At 37.2% G+C, this 20,145-nt stretch overlaps 2 protein-coding genes across 2 annotated transcripts in view; one reads left to right on the forward strand and one right to left on the reverse strand.

The window, feature by feature from the left end:
- Window positions 1-7,836, forward strand: part of MNAT1 (MNAT1 component of CDK activating kinase) — a 195,460-nt gene extending 187,624 nt beyond the window's left edge. The window contains exon 8 of the mRNA XM_046647685.1: window positions 7,354-7,836. Coding sequence (XP_046503641.1) covers window positions 7,354-7,474 — 121 coding nt within the window. The 3' untranslated portion in view covers window positions 7,475-7,836. The remainder of the gene's footprint in view (window positions 1-7,353) is intronic.
- Window positions 7,837-12,049: 4,213 nt separating this feature from the next.
- Window positions 12,050-20,066, reverse strand: TRMT5 (tRNA methyltransferase 5). The gene is made up of 5 exons (XM_046647516.1): window positions 19,951-20,066; window positions 17,924-18,576; window positions 15,901-16,025; window positions 13,643-14,297; window positions 12,050-13,276 (listed from the first exon to the last, which is right to left on the reverse strand). The coding sequence occupies exons 1-5, from the start codon at window positions 19,953-19,955 to the stop codon at window positions 13,191-13,193; spliced, it is 1,524 nt and encodes a 507-aa protein (XP_046503472.1). The 5' UTR covers window positions 19,956-20,066; the 3' UTR covers window positions 12,050-13,190.
- Between the last annotated feature and the right edge of the window lie 79 nt (window positions 20,067-20,145).

Below are 20,145 nucleotides of genomic sequence, written 5' to 3' on the forward strand. Positions count from 1 at the left end.
GAAGGCTTGAGAGAGAGCCAGTGGTGTAGTTGAAGGCTTGAGAGAGAGCCAGTGGTGTAGGTGAAGGCTTGAGAGAGAACCAGTGGTGTAGGTGAAGGCTTGAGAGAGCCAGTGGTGTAGTTGAAGGCTTGAGAGAGAACCAGTGGTGTAGTTGAAGGCTTGAGAGAGCCAGTGGTGTAGTTGAAGGCTTGAGAGAACCAGTGGTGTAGGTGAAGGCTTGAGAGAGAACCACTGGTGTAGGTGACAGTCCAATCTAGACGCCAGTCTGGAGTACCAAGGGCAGGAGAAGATTGATGTTCCAGCTCAGTCAGGCAGAGTGAATTCAAACTTCCTCCACCTTTCTGTTATTCTCAGGCCCTCAACAGATTGGATAATACCCACCCACACTGGGGAGGGCCACCCGTTTTACTCAGCTCATCAATTCAAATGCTTATCTCTCCCAGAGACACCATATATCCAGCTGCCACTCTGCATGCCCACTCATATGTCTCTTCTATAATCACTTCAGATTCAAGTCCAAAATTAAACTCATGATCTTTCCCTTCTCTTCTGCCCACCCCAGTTTGCTCCTCCTCCAGTTTTCCATTATCTCTGTGAGGGCATCCTCCCTGTTCCACATGACTAGATAGCTAGAAGTTGACCTCAACACTACTTTCTTCTTCCCTTCCCATCCCCATATCCACTCACTCAGTTGGTCCTTAAATATCTCTTCAACCTATACTTTTCTTTATTTCCATTGCCTCCACCCTAATCCAGGCACCATTGTCTTAAGCCTGAAATAGAGAAACATTCTCATGAGGAGTCTCTCTATAATCATCTCCTGCTTTTCTCCAATCCATTGTGCAGCCAAAGTGGCCTATTTAAATTATCATGTTCCTAACAATAACTTTTCAGTGGCTTCCCATTGCCCTTTGAATAAAATTCACAGTTCTTAACATTTCCTTATAAGATATAAGTATCTTTTGGATACTTCCTGCCTACATCTCTAGTGTCATTCTGAGCTGGACCACCTTTCCCCTACATTCTCAATATGCGCTGTGGCTCCTTGCCGCTTCACGTATGCTCTTATGTCTGCTGGGTCACTGCTCTGCTTCCCTTGCCTTGCTGACTAACTCTTTCTCATCCTTTGGGTCTAAGCTTAACTGTCATTTCCATAGGCAGCCCTTTCTTGAACTTGTTCCTGTTGGCTTCCCTTTTTATCCACACTGATAAGAGCCCTGATTTTCTCATTCATAATATTCATTATTTAACATCTTTTTTCTCTGCTGAATTATAAGGTCCATGAGAACATGGAGTCTTTGTTCTCTGTTTCATTTATGCTTCAATACCTGGCACATAGCAGGCACTCAGTAATATTTTAAAAAATTTTTTGAGGAGTAAATGAGTTGCATACATATGAACTTCTGCATTTTGCCTGTCCCACCCTTGGGGAAAAATCACTCATCCTGCCTTTATAAAGATTTGATGAAACTTCTGGCATACATCTGTTATTAGCATGGAATTCATAGTAAAAAATGTGTTGGACAGACCAGAATCAAGCACTAGACCTTTTAGGAACTTTATTTAAGAAATTCAGAAACTAGGATATTTATTTTTATAACATCTACTGTATTTCCACCACAGAAGTGACACTTGTCCCTTGCTGTGATATACAAAAAAAAATATGATTTTCTATTTTTATATTACTCTGATATGACTTGTTATTTTTGATTTTTCGTGAAACTGTGCCTTCTCCTCTCTCCCTGGTTATTATCTTGAATAAATTCATAGGAATAAGTATCATAATGTTTTAAGAATTGATAAGTAAAAACATTATTTATACCATTTTCCTGCTTAATCTCTTCCTAAGCATATAAGAACGATACTGAAATTAGTCAAACATCATAATTGTTGCTGAGATAAACATTGTCTAATCTTGAGAAGTGCATTTAAGATTTATAAAAAATCATTTGATCTGTTTATTATCTGTTGTCATGGCTGCATTCAAATTTCTCTCATAGCACCTGATTCCTGAGATGTTCCTTATTTGTATTATATAGATGGAATCTCTCCTTAGAGGTCTGTCAGTTGAGATATCCAGAACTCCAATAATTGTTCACAGAAAATGTGACACTCAAGTAGCTCTGTCTTCTCTGTGTTCAGTAGTTCACAGTCAGATCAAAGAAGTGTTCTTTTCACTGTGTAGTTACACTAACTTTCAGTAATAGCTACCCTGTCCTAAAATGCCTATGTATTCTTCGATAGCAATAAATTTGCATAGTTAAGTCGTAATTCAGAAAGGCTTATCTGAGCAGTCTGTATTCAGCTTTACACTTGGGTACCATGTGGCTTTTAATTTCCAAACCTGAGCTTTGGTGTTTGGACGGTCTAAACGTTTGGAATAATTGCTCACTCAATTCCCAAGGGTGTTAGTATAAATCTGAAATCAGCTTTAATATTCAAATTGTGTTCTCACTTGCTGGCGAGATAATAAAGTGAAGAGTAACATCATGACTATGTGGAGGTTTGTTATATTTTTGTTTGGAGTTCATGAAGCCATATGTTTTTATAACCAAACTGCCCTCCAAATTATGGACGGTAGTTCTGACTTGTAGTGCTTTCACCATTTATCTTAAAATATTTGATCATCGCTTCCCCTTTGTAGACAATTTTTCTATTATTCTGACACCGTGATTAGATTAGGACACCTGAGCACCAACCTCAGTTTTCAGAATGTTTCCGCTTTTTAGTGATAATTGTCTGAGCACACTATTGCTCTGATTGTTTTTAAATCTCATTGAGACAGACTTCAGGTTGTTAATGTAAATCTTTTATAGCTTTGGCTGAATTTCTTACAAGAACTTTTGGTCTTGACAGCTGAGATCAGCTGGCTGATCTCTCTTTAATGACACTTAGATTTGAATTTTGTAGGCTAGGAGGCAGAACTACTTGGAACTGGTCTGTTTAATGCATGATGGCTTTAAAAGCAGACTTTAAAAAATGGGCCACCTTGTAAAAAGAAAGGCTTAGTCTCTAGAGTTCATTCTCTTTCTTAGTTTGAACCAGTCCAGGTTTAAAACTGGAATAAAAAACCTGGACTGATTTTTTTTTTTTTTTTTTAACTCTCCATAGGGCCTGGTAATTTGAGGTGAAGGAAATTAATATGAACTTCACATTTTCCTTACATCTTAAACTCTGAGATTCTTTGATTCTCTGGAACCAAAAATGTTTCCCAGTTATCATGAAGAGGTTATGACTGGAGGGGAAGAGCGCTGCTGCCTCCTGGTCTTGAGTGACAACCCCTGGCCTCTGCCCCTTGCTGAGAACGCAAAGCATTGTGGAATAGCACTAAAGAGAGCTGAGTCTAAGACTCCGGCCAGATGGTCAATATAGGGCTTTTAACGGAAGGGAAATAGTAAAAGAGTAATCTCAGAGGAACTCTCTTATGTTAAAGAACTGAGAAAATGAAGCCTTTCTGAAGCTAAGTGTAAATTATACCACCTTCTTTGGGAGCAAAAGCTGCTAAATGTAACAGAAGAAAATGACAGTGTAGGAAATCAAAGTTCAGGAACAAACTTTCAAGTGTGGTTTTCTAATGCTTCACCGTCTCTTACTCCACTCTCAGGATCCATTGCCTCCTTTCCCTCCTCCTTCTCCAAAGTCTTTTTGAAAGAGATTTTGATGGGTAACGACAAAGGAAGGCAATTTTAGACAGAGTTTAAGTTAGGGTGTAAGATGCCCTTTGTACAGGAATTATCTTAGACACGCTTTTGAAAACATACTTTTTTTTTAGCTTTATTAAGAAAATAATCAAAGGTATGATTTTTAAATCTTAGAGTTTAGTCTGCTTTCAGTAAAAATAAGGTATAGTTACCAAAATAAGCAAACCTCTTTTTTTCTTTCCTGGTTTCTGCTTATAAGATTTACAGGTATTTAAAATAAACCCATGAAAAACAGAAATACTGTCCTGGGATTGGCTAAATACAGCAATTACCTCCAGGCTCCAAAATCCAACTGAGCTTGACTTTTGGAAGTAAATTTGGCTAAGACTTCTTCCTCATTCTGTTGTATAAAGGTGTACATGAAATGATACTGACCTCTGCCAGAAACCCCAGGAATCCTATTCAGTAATGTACTTGTAACGGTCATGAAAGAATTAAAACAACACAGATGTGGATTAATGTGAAAAAGTAGGCAAAACACTAAATTCTCATTGTGTGGTTTCAGTGTGGCAGATCCTTTAAAATACTTTGGTGTACCACAATAATTAAAGAGTTTAAGAACGTTACGTTAAGATACCTAGAAAATAAAAGCCCACAGTTAAATAACAAAATGAACTATGTTTTTTTTTTTTAAATTGGAATTAATGTAGGTTGCCATGGTGAAGGTAGGTTGAAATATTTAACAGTAACTGTTTTGTGCAGCCCTAGAGATCAAAAACAGCAATGTAAATAAGCAGGACTCCTTAAAGCAGCATACTCACAGACGTGTTTAATGTAAATGATTGCTTGAAGGGAAATGCATTTTCTTCCATGCTATGCAAAGAAATGTTAATTGACTTGATTTTGGCAGTGAGAATCTACAACTTAGCATTAATAACTCAAATTTAAAAATATTTGCTCATTGCTCTGGATTATAACTGTGTTCAAGAAATACTATTTTCAAACACTAATTAATCATTTTAAATAAACTTTTTTTTTTTACACATTTATGGCATCAATGAGTATGACTGTTTATTACATTTTACCTATAAAAAGTTGAACTGTTTTATATACTCTTTATGGAAACAGTGCGCAGTCATAAATTAAAAGATGCAACTGTTTTAGATATTTTACTGGTGGTCCTCTGTTTTCCTGCCAGCAGTGCAGCTGTTTCAGGTTTCTCAGGATAACATATAAAAATCTATATGTACATTGCAAGTTTATGCTTGAATTGCCAAGCCAGGGATGGTATGACTCAACTTTCCCAGAAGCAAGCAGTACGAAAATGTGATGGATCAAAACAGCTAGTTGCACAGTGGTTTGTATTACAGCTATGAAAACCAATTCTCATTTATGATAGTTGGCTTCTTAAGGTTGACAGACATTCTCTTGTGGTACTAGAATTTTGCCATGAGTGAAGAGCCATTGGAGCTAAGACTATGCTTTTCTTTTGAGGGTCTGAGAAAAGGAAAAAGGGTGATAGAACATTATCTAGCGTATAGATAAAAATTAGCTAGAAACTTGTCTCAGGAGTGGAACATTTCATTTCTAAGATATCTGGTAAAAATATTACTTATTATTTGTGTGATAGTTATTGAGTTCTCTGTGAAAGGGGACTGGTTTTATGCTGTTCCCAGTTGATTTTTAGCCTTTCCGAGGTGATTTAACACTTACCTCATTTATCGTGCATCAGAGTCTTACCAGTGGACATTTTATCATGTCCTGGGAGGTAATAAGCAGGTACCTGTATGGTCATGAGGTAGGTTTGGTGAATCCCTTCTTAAATCCTGTAGGACCTAAGGTTCTAGCAGGCATTGACAATGACTAATAACAGTAGTCTCCGAAGTCAGATAGAACCCACCAAGGTATGTAAGATGGGATGTAGGGAGAAAATATGAGAACTTTTGTTTAAATATTTTTATCTCATTCTTTAAATATGTCTATCGATATATATTTTATAATATGCTTACTATATTAGTATATTACATAAAATTATATATTATAAAGCAGTATATAATACAGTAATACTATATGTATAAAACCTTTAAATAAGTATACAGATTTTGGAGATGCATGCTCAAATATTTTTTACTGCTATAAATAGACTATGAAAAAAGTTTGGAGATCCTTGCTCAATAAATATTAATTTCCTTTCTCCTTCTACTTTCCCCTTTCACCTTTGGCAGAGAAGCAAAGAGTTGAGTTAACACCTTGATTTGTGGCAATGTGAATAAATTATAGTCAATTCCAGGAGCTTACGCTGTGTCTTACTGTGACCGTTTTTTTCTATTTGGCCTCTTATATTGCCATATATTTTTTAATCACACAAGCTTATTAAACATGGATACAAATGAAAAACAGACTTGTTATTATGTTAGAAATAATAAGTTGCTCATGCATCAAGACTTTGACACACAGGAAGTTTGAATGAATGAGTAGAAAAGTTTCCAGGTTATTAAAATGTTCTGGTCCCTGATTTATTCATTTGCCATACCCATAATTCTAAGGCGGGTGAAGCTCCTTTGCTTCCTGAGGCCTGAAGGAACAATGTGGTTTCTTAAAGTAGGCATTAAAGCAAAGCTGGGTATTTGTTTTCCAGTAGTGCTGGTAGTCATGTTAACAAGTTGCCCCCTCTTAGGATTTTCTCATTTTTTAGGCCTGTTTGTCTATCTTTGTCAAAGTGGAAAGTTTTAATTGCTAAATGATAGGTGTTGATTGAAGGAAAATAGTGTCTGTCATGCTGTCTTTTGAGATCAATTTGAAAGACTCTTCTGTATCTATTAATTGGAACATTCATTTGAACTCAGGCCCAGTCTCAGAGATTTCTTGGACGTGTAGTTTTCTAAGGTTTCCTTTCCTATAAGGAAGGAGACAATACATTTTTGTAATAGTGAAGTAATTGTGAAGTAACTAGTATGTTCTCTCGCTTTCTCCATTTGTTTAGGTATTTGTTTCAAAACATATTGAAGTAAAATATTCAATATTTATATAAAATATTAGTCATACAGTAGTCTTATGATATTGTGTATTTATTTATCAAGAGTATGCCAGGGGCTGGCCTGCAGAGGTTAAGTGCGCATGTTCTGCTTCGGTGGCCCCGGGTTCGCTGGTTCGGATCCCGGGTGCAGACATGGCACCACTTGTTAAGCCATGCTGTGGTTGGCGTCCCACATATGAAATAGAGGAAGATGGGCACGGATGTTAGCTCAGGGCCAGGCTTCCTCAGCAAAAAGAGGAAGATGGGCAGCAGATGTTAGCTCAGGGCTAATCTTCTTGGGGAAAAAAAAAAAAAGTATGCCAGGAAGGAGAGCGGCAGTTGGGTACCCAAACAACAGCCAACAAAACAAATTAGTTCTGAAAATTGGGAAGTGAACATTTTAATAGCAAGTATTATTTTGAAACCTTTTTCAGAGTTGTTTTTAGATCTTAATGTCATTTGCTTTATAATTTAGTACTAGTTTAGGCACCCTGTGTACAGTTGGTATGTTTCCTTTTAAAAGGTAAAAATCCATTTATAAAGTCTGAACATTTCAATGTCAGAAATGTCTGAAAATTTCAATTTCTTTTAAAGAGAATTCCTCTTTAAAATTTGAATGTTTTACTATTGCTTTTTAAAATGTTACCAAGTTATACGTGCTTTCTCTCTCACTGCACACTTTCTGTTTTGCTTTAGGTACTTAAGCCATGTCAGAGCCGCCTCTCCACAGGACCTTGCTGGAGGCTATACTTCTTCTCTGGCTTGTCACCGAGCACTACAGGATGCATTCAGTGGGCTTTTCTGGCAGCCCAGTTAACCTTTATTTCTCCTGTGTAAGATTTGGACCTTGGAGACGAACCAAGGAGCTAGCAAAGTAAAGCAGACTTGTAAAATGATAGCCAGATGCAGCTGCACAACAACAGTACTATGACTAGCAGCTGTGTTAAAGTATTTATAAAGAGAAAATTTCAGAACTAAGCTGAGTAATATAGTGGATAAATATTTGCGAAAAAGATTTATTTTTTACTTATATTTTTCTGAGAGGGATTGAAGCTGTAAGCCTCATCTGTTAGAAGATATGAATAATTCACCTATGTATGTTTGAGGTTGACAGACTTGTAAAATCTTTTTAAAAATAAAGCTAGACTTTATATTAAGTTTTGTGGTTTTTCTCTTATTACAGTGTTTTACTTGAACACATTTTAAAATGCCATTTTGAATACGACGTTTAGTATTAATATCCAAGTCTATTATTTCTTCTCATAAAATGTTCCTTTTTTTCCCAATATCATCTTAATACTGGTCCAGACAAGTGGATATATTTCCTTCTACCAACAGATTGTGGCAAGTAAAGCCTGACCTGTGGTAGTGTCACTGTCTCAATTTTAAGGACTCAGCGCCTGTTTTGAGCAGTGGAAAGTGAGAAAAGCCTTGATCCAGGTGTTACAGTTCCCAGCTGTGAGCTACACTCAGGATAAGCCAGAGCAGAGTATTAACCTGCTTTAATGACAAATTCAAAGAAGTAAGTTAATAAAATTTAATACTTAAATGGCACCTTTCACCTCAAATGTGAGCTCATTTTATGATGAAACCTTGGAGACTGGAATGGATACATTTTAAATGAAATTTCCCTATGAGTAATTGCAGACTCTTGTGTAGTTTCCATTGAAACTTCAAAGGCTTTTAGTATACCCAGGATTTTGCTTAAAGAGTTGGGTGTGGGGGCTGGCCCCATGGCCTAGTGGTTTAGTTTGGAGTGCTCTGCTTTGGCACTGGGTTCTATTCCTGGGTGTGGACCTAGACCACTCGTCCGTGGCCATGCTGTGGCGGCGACCCACATACAAAACAGGAAGAGGGACACAGATGTGAGCTCAGGGCCAATCTTCCTCAGCAAAAAAACCCCAGAAAGCGAAAAAGAGAGAGAGTTTGGATGTTTGTAGCATCTCAACCTTTTACGAGTCTGTTACATAGATCACTGGATATGGGACATAGTTTCTCAAGGAAATTAAAGGATTTCGTATCATATCTCTATTATAACAGATGTTATTTTTATGGGTGGAAAGTTATGTGAAACAAGATTTGTGGTTACATTAGGGTGAAATATTCATATGTAACAACTCCATCTTATTTGACTAAGGAGGTATTAATTTCAGGGGTACATGTTCTTCTTTACAATACTTCCAGCCAGCTTTGATAATTGAGAAAACCAAGGCATCAAATAATTGAGTAGGCCAAGCTGATATACCAAGTTAGTAAAAAGCCAGAATTAGAATACAGGTTTCTTATCTAAGTGTTCTACCTGTATTCTACCAGGCTGCATCCTATTCCTCATATCTATTAGTATTCCCAGTTGAGGTTTAGTGTTTTAAGTACAATCAATAAACCTGTTCAAAGAATAGTGAGAACATTGAATTTATGGTTAAGGCTTTGCTGTACTCAACTGCTAAAGTAAGGTATTTAGTCTTTAAAAAAAAAGCAGGGGCCAGCCCCGTGGCTGAGTGGTTAAGTTTGTGCGCTCCCTCCGCAGCCTGGGGTTTCGCCTGTTGAGATCCTGGGCGCAGACTGGCACCGCTCATCAAGCCATGCAGAGGCGGCGTCCCACATGCCAGAACTAGAATGACCCACAAATAACTTAAAAATAGCAATTTAGATTTGAACCCACAGGGTTAAACTCCAGAGTCCATGCTCTAGAGACGACCGTCAAACTGTAAACTTACACACAACAGCTTGGAAAACCAAGTCCGAGGAGTCAAACTCCTTAAGATTCCCAGGGAACTTTACAGATCAAGTATCTAGTTCTTTTATGGGATATAACGACATCAACTAAATAACCTTGTTGATATCCTTGAGAGAAGTTCTCAGAAATTCACATGTAGAACATGATTTGAACAGCTATTAATGGTATTGAATACATTTACATCGTAGTTAGGATGCATTATTACTTAGTATTCCTTAATTTCATTCAATACATAGTTGATCTAAGCTTCTCTTCAAGTTATCTTTAAGCTGTCAATAGGTGGTCGGAAAATCATTTCAAAATCCAGTTAAGGTGGCAGAAACCTTGACAAAAAGTTAACAAAACCAAAAAATTGTATCTAATGAGTTTTCTAGCTATCATTTTCTAATAGATTCATCAAGAGTTCACTTACCAGGTATCACATGAAAAAGTTTAGAGAGGGCCTAGATTTAAATACAAATCTTCCTTGACTTACAATGGGGTTAAATCCCAAAAAAATCTGTCGTAAATTGAAAATGTCGTAACTCACAAATGCATTTAATACACCTAACCTACAGAACATCACAGCTTAGCCTCGCCTATCTTAAATGTGCTCAGGACACTTACATTAGCCTACATTTGGGCAAAATCAACTGACACAAAGCCTATTTTATAATAAAGTGCTGAATATCTCATGTAATTTACTGAATACTGTACTGAAAGTGACAAAACAGACTGGTTGTAAGTGTCTCAGTTGTTCGCCGTAGCGATTGCATGGCTGACTAGGAGCTGCGCTCGCTGTTGCTGCCCGGCATCAGGGAGAGGATCGGCCCGCACATCGCTAGCCCAGGAAAAGATCACAATTCAAAATTCGAAGTACGGTTTCTACTGTCTGCATATTGCTTTTGTATCACGTAAAGTCGAAAAATCCTAAGTGGAATCATTCTAAGTCCGGGACCATGTGTAATCTAATAAGATATGTTCACTTAAGTACTCTGAGGGAAAAGGGGGGAGGGGCTAAAATGTTAATAGAAGCTTTTAAAGATTCTCTTTTCTTTACAATTATATATACTGCATATTTTGTCTAAGGGATGACTAAATGGAGGCAACAATCTTACCACTTTATCTGTGTGAATATCATTTATAAGAACATTTATACCCCCACTCAATATTCATAACCTAGCACATCAATGTACAGTACTAGGAAAAATTCTATTCCTACTTGCAAATTAATTCTCTTTACCTAGATCAAGCGAAGGCAAACTATGGACCCCTGGCCAAATCCAGCTGCTGCCTGTTTTTGTATGCTCCATGAGCTGATTGGTGTCTATGTTTTTTTAAGGTTGAAAAAGGCCACAAGAAATAATAGACTTTTTAACACGTGAAAAGCGTATGCAATTAAAATTTGTGTCCATAAGTACAGTTTTTTGGAACAATGTTTATGTATAGTTCATGGCTGCTTTTGGGCTACTACAGTGGAGTTGAGAAGTAACAGAGACCTTATGGCTCGCGAAGCCTAAAATACTATCTGGCCCTTTCAAGAGAGTTTGCTGACCCCTGACCGGCCTACTCCTCACTTGGAGGGGAGGGAGGGGAAGAAGATTTGAAGTTTTAAACTAGCAATCCCTGGCTGAATTAGACCCAAGGCCTTGCAGAGGAAAGTTTGGGTTGAGTTTCAAAACAATTTTAAGTGCCTTTAGAAAAGGATTGAGGCCTTCAATTCATTACTTGCCTACACTTCTTACCATTTATTGCCTTCCTCTATTTACATTACTTGCCTGGCTTCTGAAGGCATTTGAATTTATAATAAATGATTTAAATCAGGGGTCCTCAAACTTTTTCTGTGGGGCCAGATAGTAAATATTTTAGACTTTGTGGGGTAAGAGGCAAAATCTAGGACATTATGTAGTTACTTATATAACAAGATAAAATAAATTGGCACAATTTTTGTAATTAAAATTCAAAATATCGAGTACATTTTTTGTAATGCCTCTTTTTAGGGAATAACATTTCCTTTAACTGGGATTCTGAGTGTTTCCTATCATCAAAATCAGTTAATGATAACTTGCTAATGGTTATCTGTAATGAGATTTTATACATATCATCTTTAAAGATGTCTTTTCACACAGATTGATACTGCCAAATACTGCTATCAGTCCAGGAGCATATGGTTTTAACTGAGTGTATTTATCACTTGGAAGGCATTTGTAAAATTCTATTAGATGTTTTCTCTTGATATTTGCCTTTTAGTATATCATTACATAGTACATTAATCACTTCCAATTGAAGATTAGGTGGAAGCTCAATTGTAGTTAAATGGATTTTGAAATATGGAAACTTCCTTTGCATTTGCACAAAAGTCCCCAAAATGCTGAGCTCAGATAATATATCCACTGGCAATTTACGTGAGAATGGAAGTCTTGTCTCTTGTTTGGACTTTTGATAGTATGAGAAATGTATAACACAGGATATTGTGATTCAAACATCAATTGTTAAAATGACTTTACCGCAATATGTTTCTCATTAAAGTTATGTTTGCCTTGTAATGGTAGGTTGAAATCTTTAAGAAATATTATCAAGTCTTTAGCAAAAGTTAACTTCCAAAGCCATTCAGTGTTCTAAAATAGTTTTTAAGGGTGGTTCTTCTTAAGACAAATTTCAGTCATGAACCTGAGCTCAAAAAATTGCAATCAAACTTTATAATTGTTAGACAAATGAAACTTAGATCAAGCAAGTCAGGAAATTCAGCTTCAATTTCTGACAAAATTCAAGGAATTGAAGATGGTTAAAGTCTGAAAGCAAATGAAGTTTGTTTACCATTGACACTACTGGTTCAGTAACATGATAGAGTCAAAATTTTCTGCATCATACGTGCTAGTGAATAATACAGTGAATAACCATAGGTTTTAAATACCTTACATTTTTCACAAGCTTTGTAAATTTGTCCAATTAGGTCTTTTTCTACCTCACCTGTTTTTTTGCCACCATCATTTATAACACATCTTAGCAGATTCCACTTCAGGTTGTATAGAATTACTGTTTTCTCAACTTTGAAAATATTCACCCGTAGTTATTCCATGCAGAATTCATAGAGGCTAATTCTTCAGTAACTTCAAACTGAGCATTGATGCTTAAATAAACAAGAACAGCAGTTGTAGTAACATCTGTCAACTCACCAAGTCAAAGAACCACTTGGACTCATTTACCTTTCAAATTGATTACTGATGTTGCTCCCAATGTCCTCAACTCTTTGACCAACTGTTCTTGCTAAAAGGCCCAGAGTCTTAAGCAAGTTTACTGTCTCTGGACACATTTTTTTGGGTGCTGCATTCAAACAACCTCACCGTCAGTAAATGGCTTTCCGTGCTTGGCTTACAAAAGAGACTGACTTTATTGGAGACTTGACTTACTTTGGTTGCAGCCTCATTTTCATTTTTTATTTTATGAAGAAATTCTGCTATGATGAGAGATTTCCAGTTTAAATTTTCTGATTTTTCTGACAGTTGCTTCTCTGAGTTGGAAATGCTGTGATGAATGTTTCTTTTGGTAATGTCAACATATATTGTATTTTAGCTCAGGTATAGATGCTTTGTCATCTAATTCAATTTCAAAATAATTTACATTCTACTGTGCCTTAAAAGCACTTTAGGAGCCCACTTACCTACCTTGTTTTGAAATGATGGATATACACTGGTAATAATAAAGAAAAATGTTACAGCTTGATGATACCCATGGAACTGGTATAATGTTATGAAATCATACAAATTACATTTCAATACATAAAAGTTTAGTGGGGAGATGGAGAAAGCATTTTCAGTTAAGTGACTGAAGCAATTTGTGTTTTTTCTTCTGAAAAGGCTTTATCTGTCCTCCGGCGTTTAAAAGGTGGATCTTCATAATTCTCTGTAACAAATCCAGAAAACCTGTATTAGATAAGATATTTAACATTTGAAAATGCTTTTAAAAAGCAAGGAATATAGGCATTTTAAAGATTTTTAATCTACTCAATTTATACACGAAATAGTAACATTCCTGTGGATTTATTATTTTAATGAAATAGCCTTCTACTAGACTGAACAGTGTGTCACACTAAAATTTGTGAAATTGGTACAAACTTTCAATTGAATGGCAAGGGGTCTTGAACTGAAATAACTAGAATTAGTTTTACCTATTTCCAAATCTAATAAATAATATAAAATATAAATGTAGCCCAAGAAAGCTCCATGAACGGTATTATAAGTTACATTTAATTTCCCAGAAATTGCTCACCTGGATTTGGGGTCTGGTTCTTGTAGAGTACAGCAGCAGGAATCTGAAAGGTGATGCATAACATTTCCTTGTTCGGGGCCACATTTCTCACTAGGTGAACTGAACTGCATGCCTCCAAGGAGATGCCTAATACAGCTCCAGCTCGTTGCTGAACGTCCTTAGCAGGGTTAGCATCTTTGGAAAAGCTGTAACAGTGCACTACGGGAAGGAGTTCACTGCCACATGGCTGCCCATCTAAAAGCAATTTGAAAGCACTGAGAAACTCGATAGCCTTTGCTGGCAAGTTCATGACAATGTGCACAGAGTGTTTTCTTTCTTTTGACAGTGGTCCCAGCTGCTGCATTAACTCTTCTCTGACTGGTCCTTGGAGGAAGTCTTTCCCATCCAAGTTAAAGACTTTCACCTTTTGGTCCACTTTATTTAATTTACAATTGTGCAGTAGCCACTTATGGGATTCAGGATTGAGATCATTGGCAAATACAGTGCAGTTTTTCTTTGCTACTGGAATGGCAAAGGGCCCAACCCCAGCAAAAACATCAAATAGGACATCTCCAGGTTTGAGAAGTTCTGTGATACGGCTGTGTTCTGTAGAGAGGCGAGGATTCCAATAGACTTTTGAAAAATCAAATTCATAGGTGTTGTTGTTTTCTCGAACCTGAAAAAGGTATTACACTTTTGGTTAATCTGCTTAGTCTTAAATTCCAGTCACTGGTATTGGATGGGAGCACCCATGCACAATCACACATTTAACTTTACAACTATTAACAGCAAATAACAGTGCATTTAAAGGCATTGTAATTAGAATTCTGGTGTTTATGATATATGTGTGGCCAGTTAATATCTCCAGAAGTTTCTCAGAAATTTTAGATCCTCTCTCTGGAAGAATGATGCTCCCTGTTACTCGAACGGTCAGTACCAAGTGAAGAACATGCACAATGGTCAATCAGGGTATACCTAAAGGTTATGCCTTAGTGTCAGCTGAGATAAGCACTTATTACCAAAGGATTCACTTTCAAATCTTACTTGCCATAACAGACCTCGTGCATTATACACAAGCAGTAGGCAGTGGGGGGTTGGTATACAGGGAGAGACCATGCATGGGCTCTAGAGTCAGAAGCCTGGCTCCAGACACCCTGCTGAGTCATTCCTTGTTACTTCATCTGCAACCATTATCTTGTGGGCTTCTTAGGTTTTGTTATATTTGAAGCTTTTGGCTCCGGGCCTAACAGTAAGTGTGTAGTAAATGGTATTCTAATATTCTGATACAATTAAATTATGGAGAAATAATATGCTTAAGATATTCACCTAAGTCCATGTGGCTCAGAATCTTAAAAAATAATTACTCTGCATAAACTCTCGCCTGAGTTTTATAAAGTCCTGTTTAAAAGGTATGTGTAACAATTTAAGAGTGGCCTTTGTTATTAAAATTTTTGTCAAATTATGGAAAGAGTTAACCTATTTCCTGCTTGGGTACAAAATTTCACATACTATTAACATATAATTATCTAAGACTTTTGGGTTAAAAAAAGTTTATTATAGTCAGTACTCCAGAGGATTGTCGAGGTGGGGGAGGAGAAAGTGGTTTATACCAGGAATCTGTTCCTACGTATTTTAAATTATTTTTCTTTTAAATAGATTTGTTTTTATTATTAAAAAAAATACGTGCTCAGTAGAAAAGTATAAAGATGATAACAAAGGTCACCAGTAACTACACCAAATAAAAATATACCACTGTTAACATTTGATGTGTGTGCATATTTACAAAGATATTTAGTTAAAATGGAAGTCCAGTATATATACTGTTCTGCAACTTGCTATTTTGTCACTTAACCTGTCAATGGGCAATTTAATAAGTATGAAGCTAAATAATCTTTAATGATAGAATATTCCACTGTATTGTTATACCAGAATTTAATCAGTTCTCTACTGATGAATATTTAGGTTGTTTCCATTCCTCTGTTTCTTTGTTATTATAAAAATGATGATGAAGAACCTAGTACCTACATCATTACAATTTTGTCCAGCTATATCCTTGGGATAATTTCCTATAAATGGAATGTTAGGTCAAAGGGTGTACCCATTCAAAATTGCAGCATGTTACCAGATACTCTTTCTAAATGTTTATATGTAGTCCCATCAACAGAATATATAAATGTTTACATTCTCTCATCAATACTTGATATTATATTTTTAATCTTTGTCCTCTAAATATGAACCTTGATATATACCACACTAGAAGACAATAAAATACTCTATACCTTGGTCATCATATTCTCCTCTCCAGATAGCACTTCCATTTGGAAATTTCGATATGTATTATCAATATTATTGATTTTATTTACTGCTGAAGTGATTCCTGGATTTTTGTCAATCATAACTTGGCCTAAAAGAAAAGATGAGAATTGGTAATAAATATTGACTACTGGTTGCAAAACAAAAGCTAAAACTGCAAATATGAAATGGAAATGAACTGTATTTTGATTTATGGACAAAAACTGCATCTAACATGTATAAAGTAGTATGCAATTTTAAAACTTCAACAGATTACTAAAGTTAATGTCTGATGGCCTCGAATACAACACAAAAAAATGTATGGGCACATTTTTAAAGGAAAAATTTTGAGGAGTTTGGGTCTACTTAATATTTTTCCATGTTTTCTACTATATCTCCTCAAATGTACCAATACACAATAAGCAAAAAGCTAGACCATAGAGAACTGGTAAAGAATGAAAAGAAGAGACGTAAGGACTGTGGCAACAAATGGTCTCAGAAAACACCGGCCGTCCCCATTGGCCTCAAACCAAATGTTTGCTTTACTGTGCACCTGAGATCCATGTCCCCACTTTGGAAATAGATACTAGCAAAATAATGTTTTCAAATAAAAGCAATATAGATTCTTTAGAATCTTATTTTTTTAAATGTTCATTTATTTGTTCTTTTTGTCAAATATTTGCCAGAGCAGAAAAAGCTACAAAGATAATAAAATATGCCAAAAATGGTATTTTGACACCGTTTAATCAGTCTACTTTTTTTGTCAGCGTTTAAAAAAATTTTTCAGAATCTATATGCTATCCCACTGCATAAGGAAAGAGAATTTGATTTGTAAGTTAGTAAAAAGTCCTCAATAATATAAACATGCTGAAATACAACCAGAATTTGTCTAATTTCTCTCTGATAATTAGATACTGGATTTTAAATAGGATAATATTAATAAACTCCAGCCAATCATTGCTCTTATCCTCTTCTACTTCAGGTATCAGAACTCAATTTTTAAGGTACAAAAATTAGTCTGAAATGACGAATGAAATTAAAAAAAAACAAAAACCACAAACCTGTTCTGAAGGTCTGTAGTAAAGCTTTAAAATTATCATTGTGTGAAAATGTTTTGCTTTTAATCAGTGAGCGCTCCTTTATGAAAGAGAGGTTATAAAATAGGAATGCCAAAAGGAATGTTTGAGGTAAGATAGGCAATGGCTCAAAGGAAAGCCTAGAGCTGACAATTGCACCCAGTCATAATTATAAGGATCTGCTTAAGTATTTATTATGTTATCACTAAGCATTATCAACCCCTTTCATCAATAAAAACAAAGGAAACGCATAATAGCATATTTCTGAAATCCTACCCACGCAAAATACTGAGCACTACATTTTAAAGTTGAACATCATTCCCAGAAGTTCTGACAATTACTCTACATTAAAAAAAAATTAATCTGGAGAATGCATGGCCATCAAATATTTATATAAGGACAAGAGCAATTCTGATTAGTCTCCTACTTTTTTCTTATACCAAATAAAGGACCCAGGTTCAAATGTGGGCCCACAGAGGTATGACATACACAAGCATCATTTCTAAAAGGCTAGGAGCACTAAAAAACAAAGTATGGTGCCTGACATATAGAAAAAGCTCAATTAGTTCAATCGATGAAAACATGAGCGTCTTGCACTTTTGACTATAAAACACTCAAATTTATGAAACCTAGCATTCAACACAGTCTTGAAGGCCCAAAAGTCCTGTGTACTAAGATGACGAACTGCCAAAGCAACTGATTCAAGTTTAATCTATGCTTATGTATTGTGTATGCAAAAGCTTTACGATAGTTAGAGCTTGCCATGACTCTGGCAAGGATATTCCAAAATGACCCTCAAAAGAGAGGGTACGTAGCTCAAAATGATAAAATGTCCTGCTTTTGTAATTTAGCATCTTAAAAAATAATTTTCAAAACTAAAATTAGAACTTGCTAATTGATTTCTAGTATGAAAACATGACTACAACACACCTACCAATTAAATGCTTGAAAGGTAGTTGATGATCTCGAAGGTTCAGGTGAGCTATATGTCCAACTCTGCTGAACCCAGAAGTCACATCTTGACCTTCAGGAAGCACAGCTCTCAAGATTTCTTCTGACTTAAAATTTTCGTAAGTTAGTTCCAAATTATATTTAGATATCTGTGGATTGACATTAAGCTGTCTTAAAATATCTAGTTCTGCTTTCTCAAAGGAATCATTAGTAAACATTTTATAGGGATCCAACATAATTAGCCTGCTTTCTTCATCTTCTGGGTCTTCAATCACACGTTTTATGCCTGGGCGCTGCAGTGCCGCCCTTTTAAGGGATCGCATCAATTTACTGACAATTTCTTTCCTCACTTTAAGCGCTGGGATGGTGACTGTCTTTTTAAAAGCTGTTCTATCAAGTTTTGTCATTCCTCGAACATCAGAGGGTGGTGCAAACAATTCAGAGTCTCTCTGATTTGTTTCTGTTTCAGGCATGGTTGAGAATCTTTTTCTTTGATCCAACAAGAAAATACCAGTTGCTCTGCTAAGCGTCTGTATCAGTGATGTCCAAGCTAGTGGAATTGATTCTGATTCAGTTATTCTACAGTTTTCCACTTTGAGAAGTCTTCTTGAGAATGCAAATGGCCTCCATAAGATCCTAAAAAAAGTATTAAGAAAATACCATAAAGCTACAAACTAACTTCATGTTCACACTAGGTTTTGAGAATAGAAATTTAAATCCTGTTTTAAATAACCTGCTAAATGCTGCTAATTAAAACTTTTAGCGGCACGTACAAAGTATACTATCTTTTCCAGGATAGGATGACTTTTATTAGTGGCAAATAATAAATTTGTAATTTCACCCCACCTGCTGCCAAGACAAAGGCTTAGTGATCCATCAGCCTTGCTATACTCCATGAAGCTCTCCACCCACAATTTTCTAGAGAATACATCTGAGATTGGCGTTAAAGGATCATCTCTAATGAAACGGTCATTATATTTATGACTTTATCACGGGCAGTATTTACTAGGATATTCTTTTAATTTTTTTTTATTTTTCCTTTTTCTCCCGAAAGCCCCCTAGTACATAGCTGTATATTTTTTAGCTGTGGGTCCTAGTTGTGGCATGTGGGACCCGCCTCAGCATGACTTGATGAGTGCGCCATGTCGGCGCCGGGATCCCAACCGGCGAAACCCTGGGCCATGACGCGGAGCGCGCGAACTTAACCACTCAGCCACCGGGCAGCCCCTACTAGGATATTCTTATGGGTGCTTATTGTGTCAGACGCTGTGCTAAATGCTTTTCACACTTGATCAATCTTGGGAGGTGTGTGGGATCGCACCCTCATTTTGTGAGTTAACTAAAGCTCACAAGTAGGTTAATTCACCAGACGCCTCGTTGCTGGTAAGTGGCTAAGCAAGGACTGAAAGCCAGGCCTGCTGTCTTCAGTGCTTGTGTTCTTAACATACTGCTAGGTTGTTTGTCTTGACTGCCACAAGTCCTGCCTCTAACTAGAGGTTTCAGTATCTTGAGGAGGATTTTGCTGAGTGTTATATGCACATCCCATTAACAGTATCAGTTATTCGGCTTGCCTTCTAGAATACCGAAGAAGTAATTGTAAGAGGAAAGCGCCCTGCCCCGGAACCCTGAAAAGCAACAAACTTCACAGGGTTCAAAATGGGTCTAGCAGTTACCCAGCGATGTCATCTTGGGTAAATTACTCAATCTGAGTCTCGGTTTCCCACCTGTAAAATGAGCTAAAGGCTCTAGCAGAAAGCTTTTGGGAAGATTAAGCAGACTCCTCACCACGCTGTACTCGGACCGAGGCTCAGCACCCGGGCGAGGGGGTGACCTCGCGACGCTTCCTCGCCCAGGCAGCGCGAGGCGGAGAGCAGCCCGGGCGGGCGGGTACGGCCACCGGACCCACAGCCCCTTGGGACTATCAAGGGTACCGCGGCCGCCACCTCACCAAGGTCACCATCTCAATTCCCGGCGCCGCCCCGCCGCGGGCTCCTAGACCAGACCCCTCACCTCATGCTCTGGTGCAGCTCGGAAAGGGACGGCGGGCGGAGAGGCAGGCCCTCGATGACGTCATCACCGCTCGCCGCCGAGGGGCGGGCGTCAGCAGCTCGCGCCGATTCCTTCCTATCTTCCCCACCCTAGAGAGGTACGGGAACGGGAAGGGCAGGGCTCGCAGCCCCGCCTCTGGCGCGCCTAACGACGAGA

Source organism: Equus quagga, chromosome 20 (assembly GCF_021613505.1).
Source record: "Equus quagga isolate Etosha38 chromosome 20, UCLA_HA_Equagga_1.0, whole genome shotgun sequence".
Classification (NCBI taxonomy): Eukaryota; Metazoa; Chordata; class Mammalia; order Perissodactyla; family Equidae; genus Equus; species Equus quagga.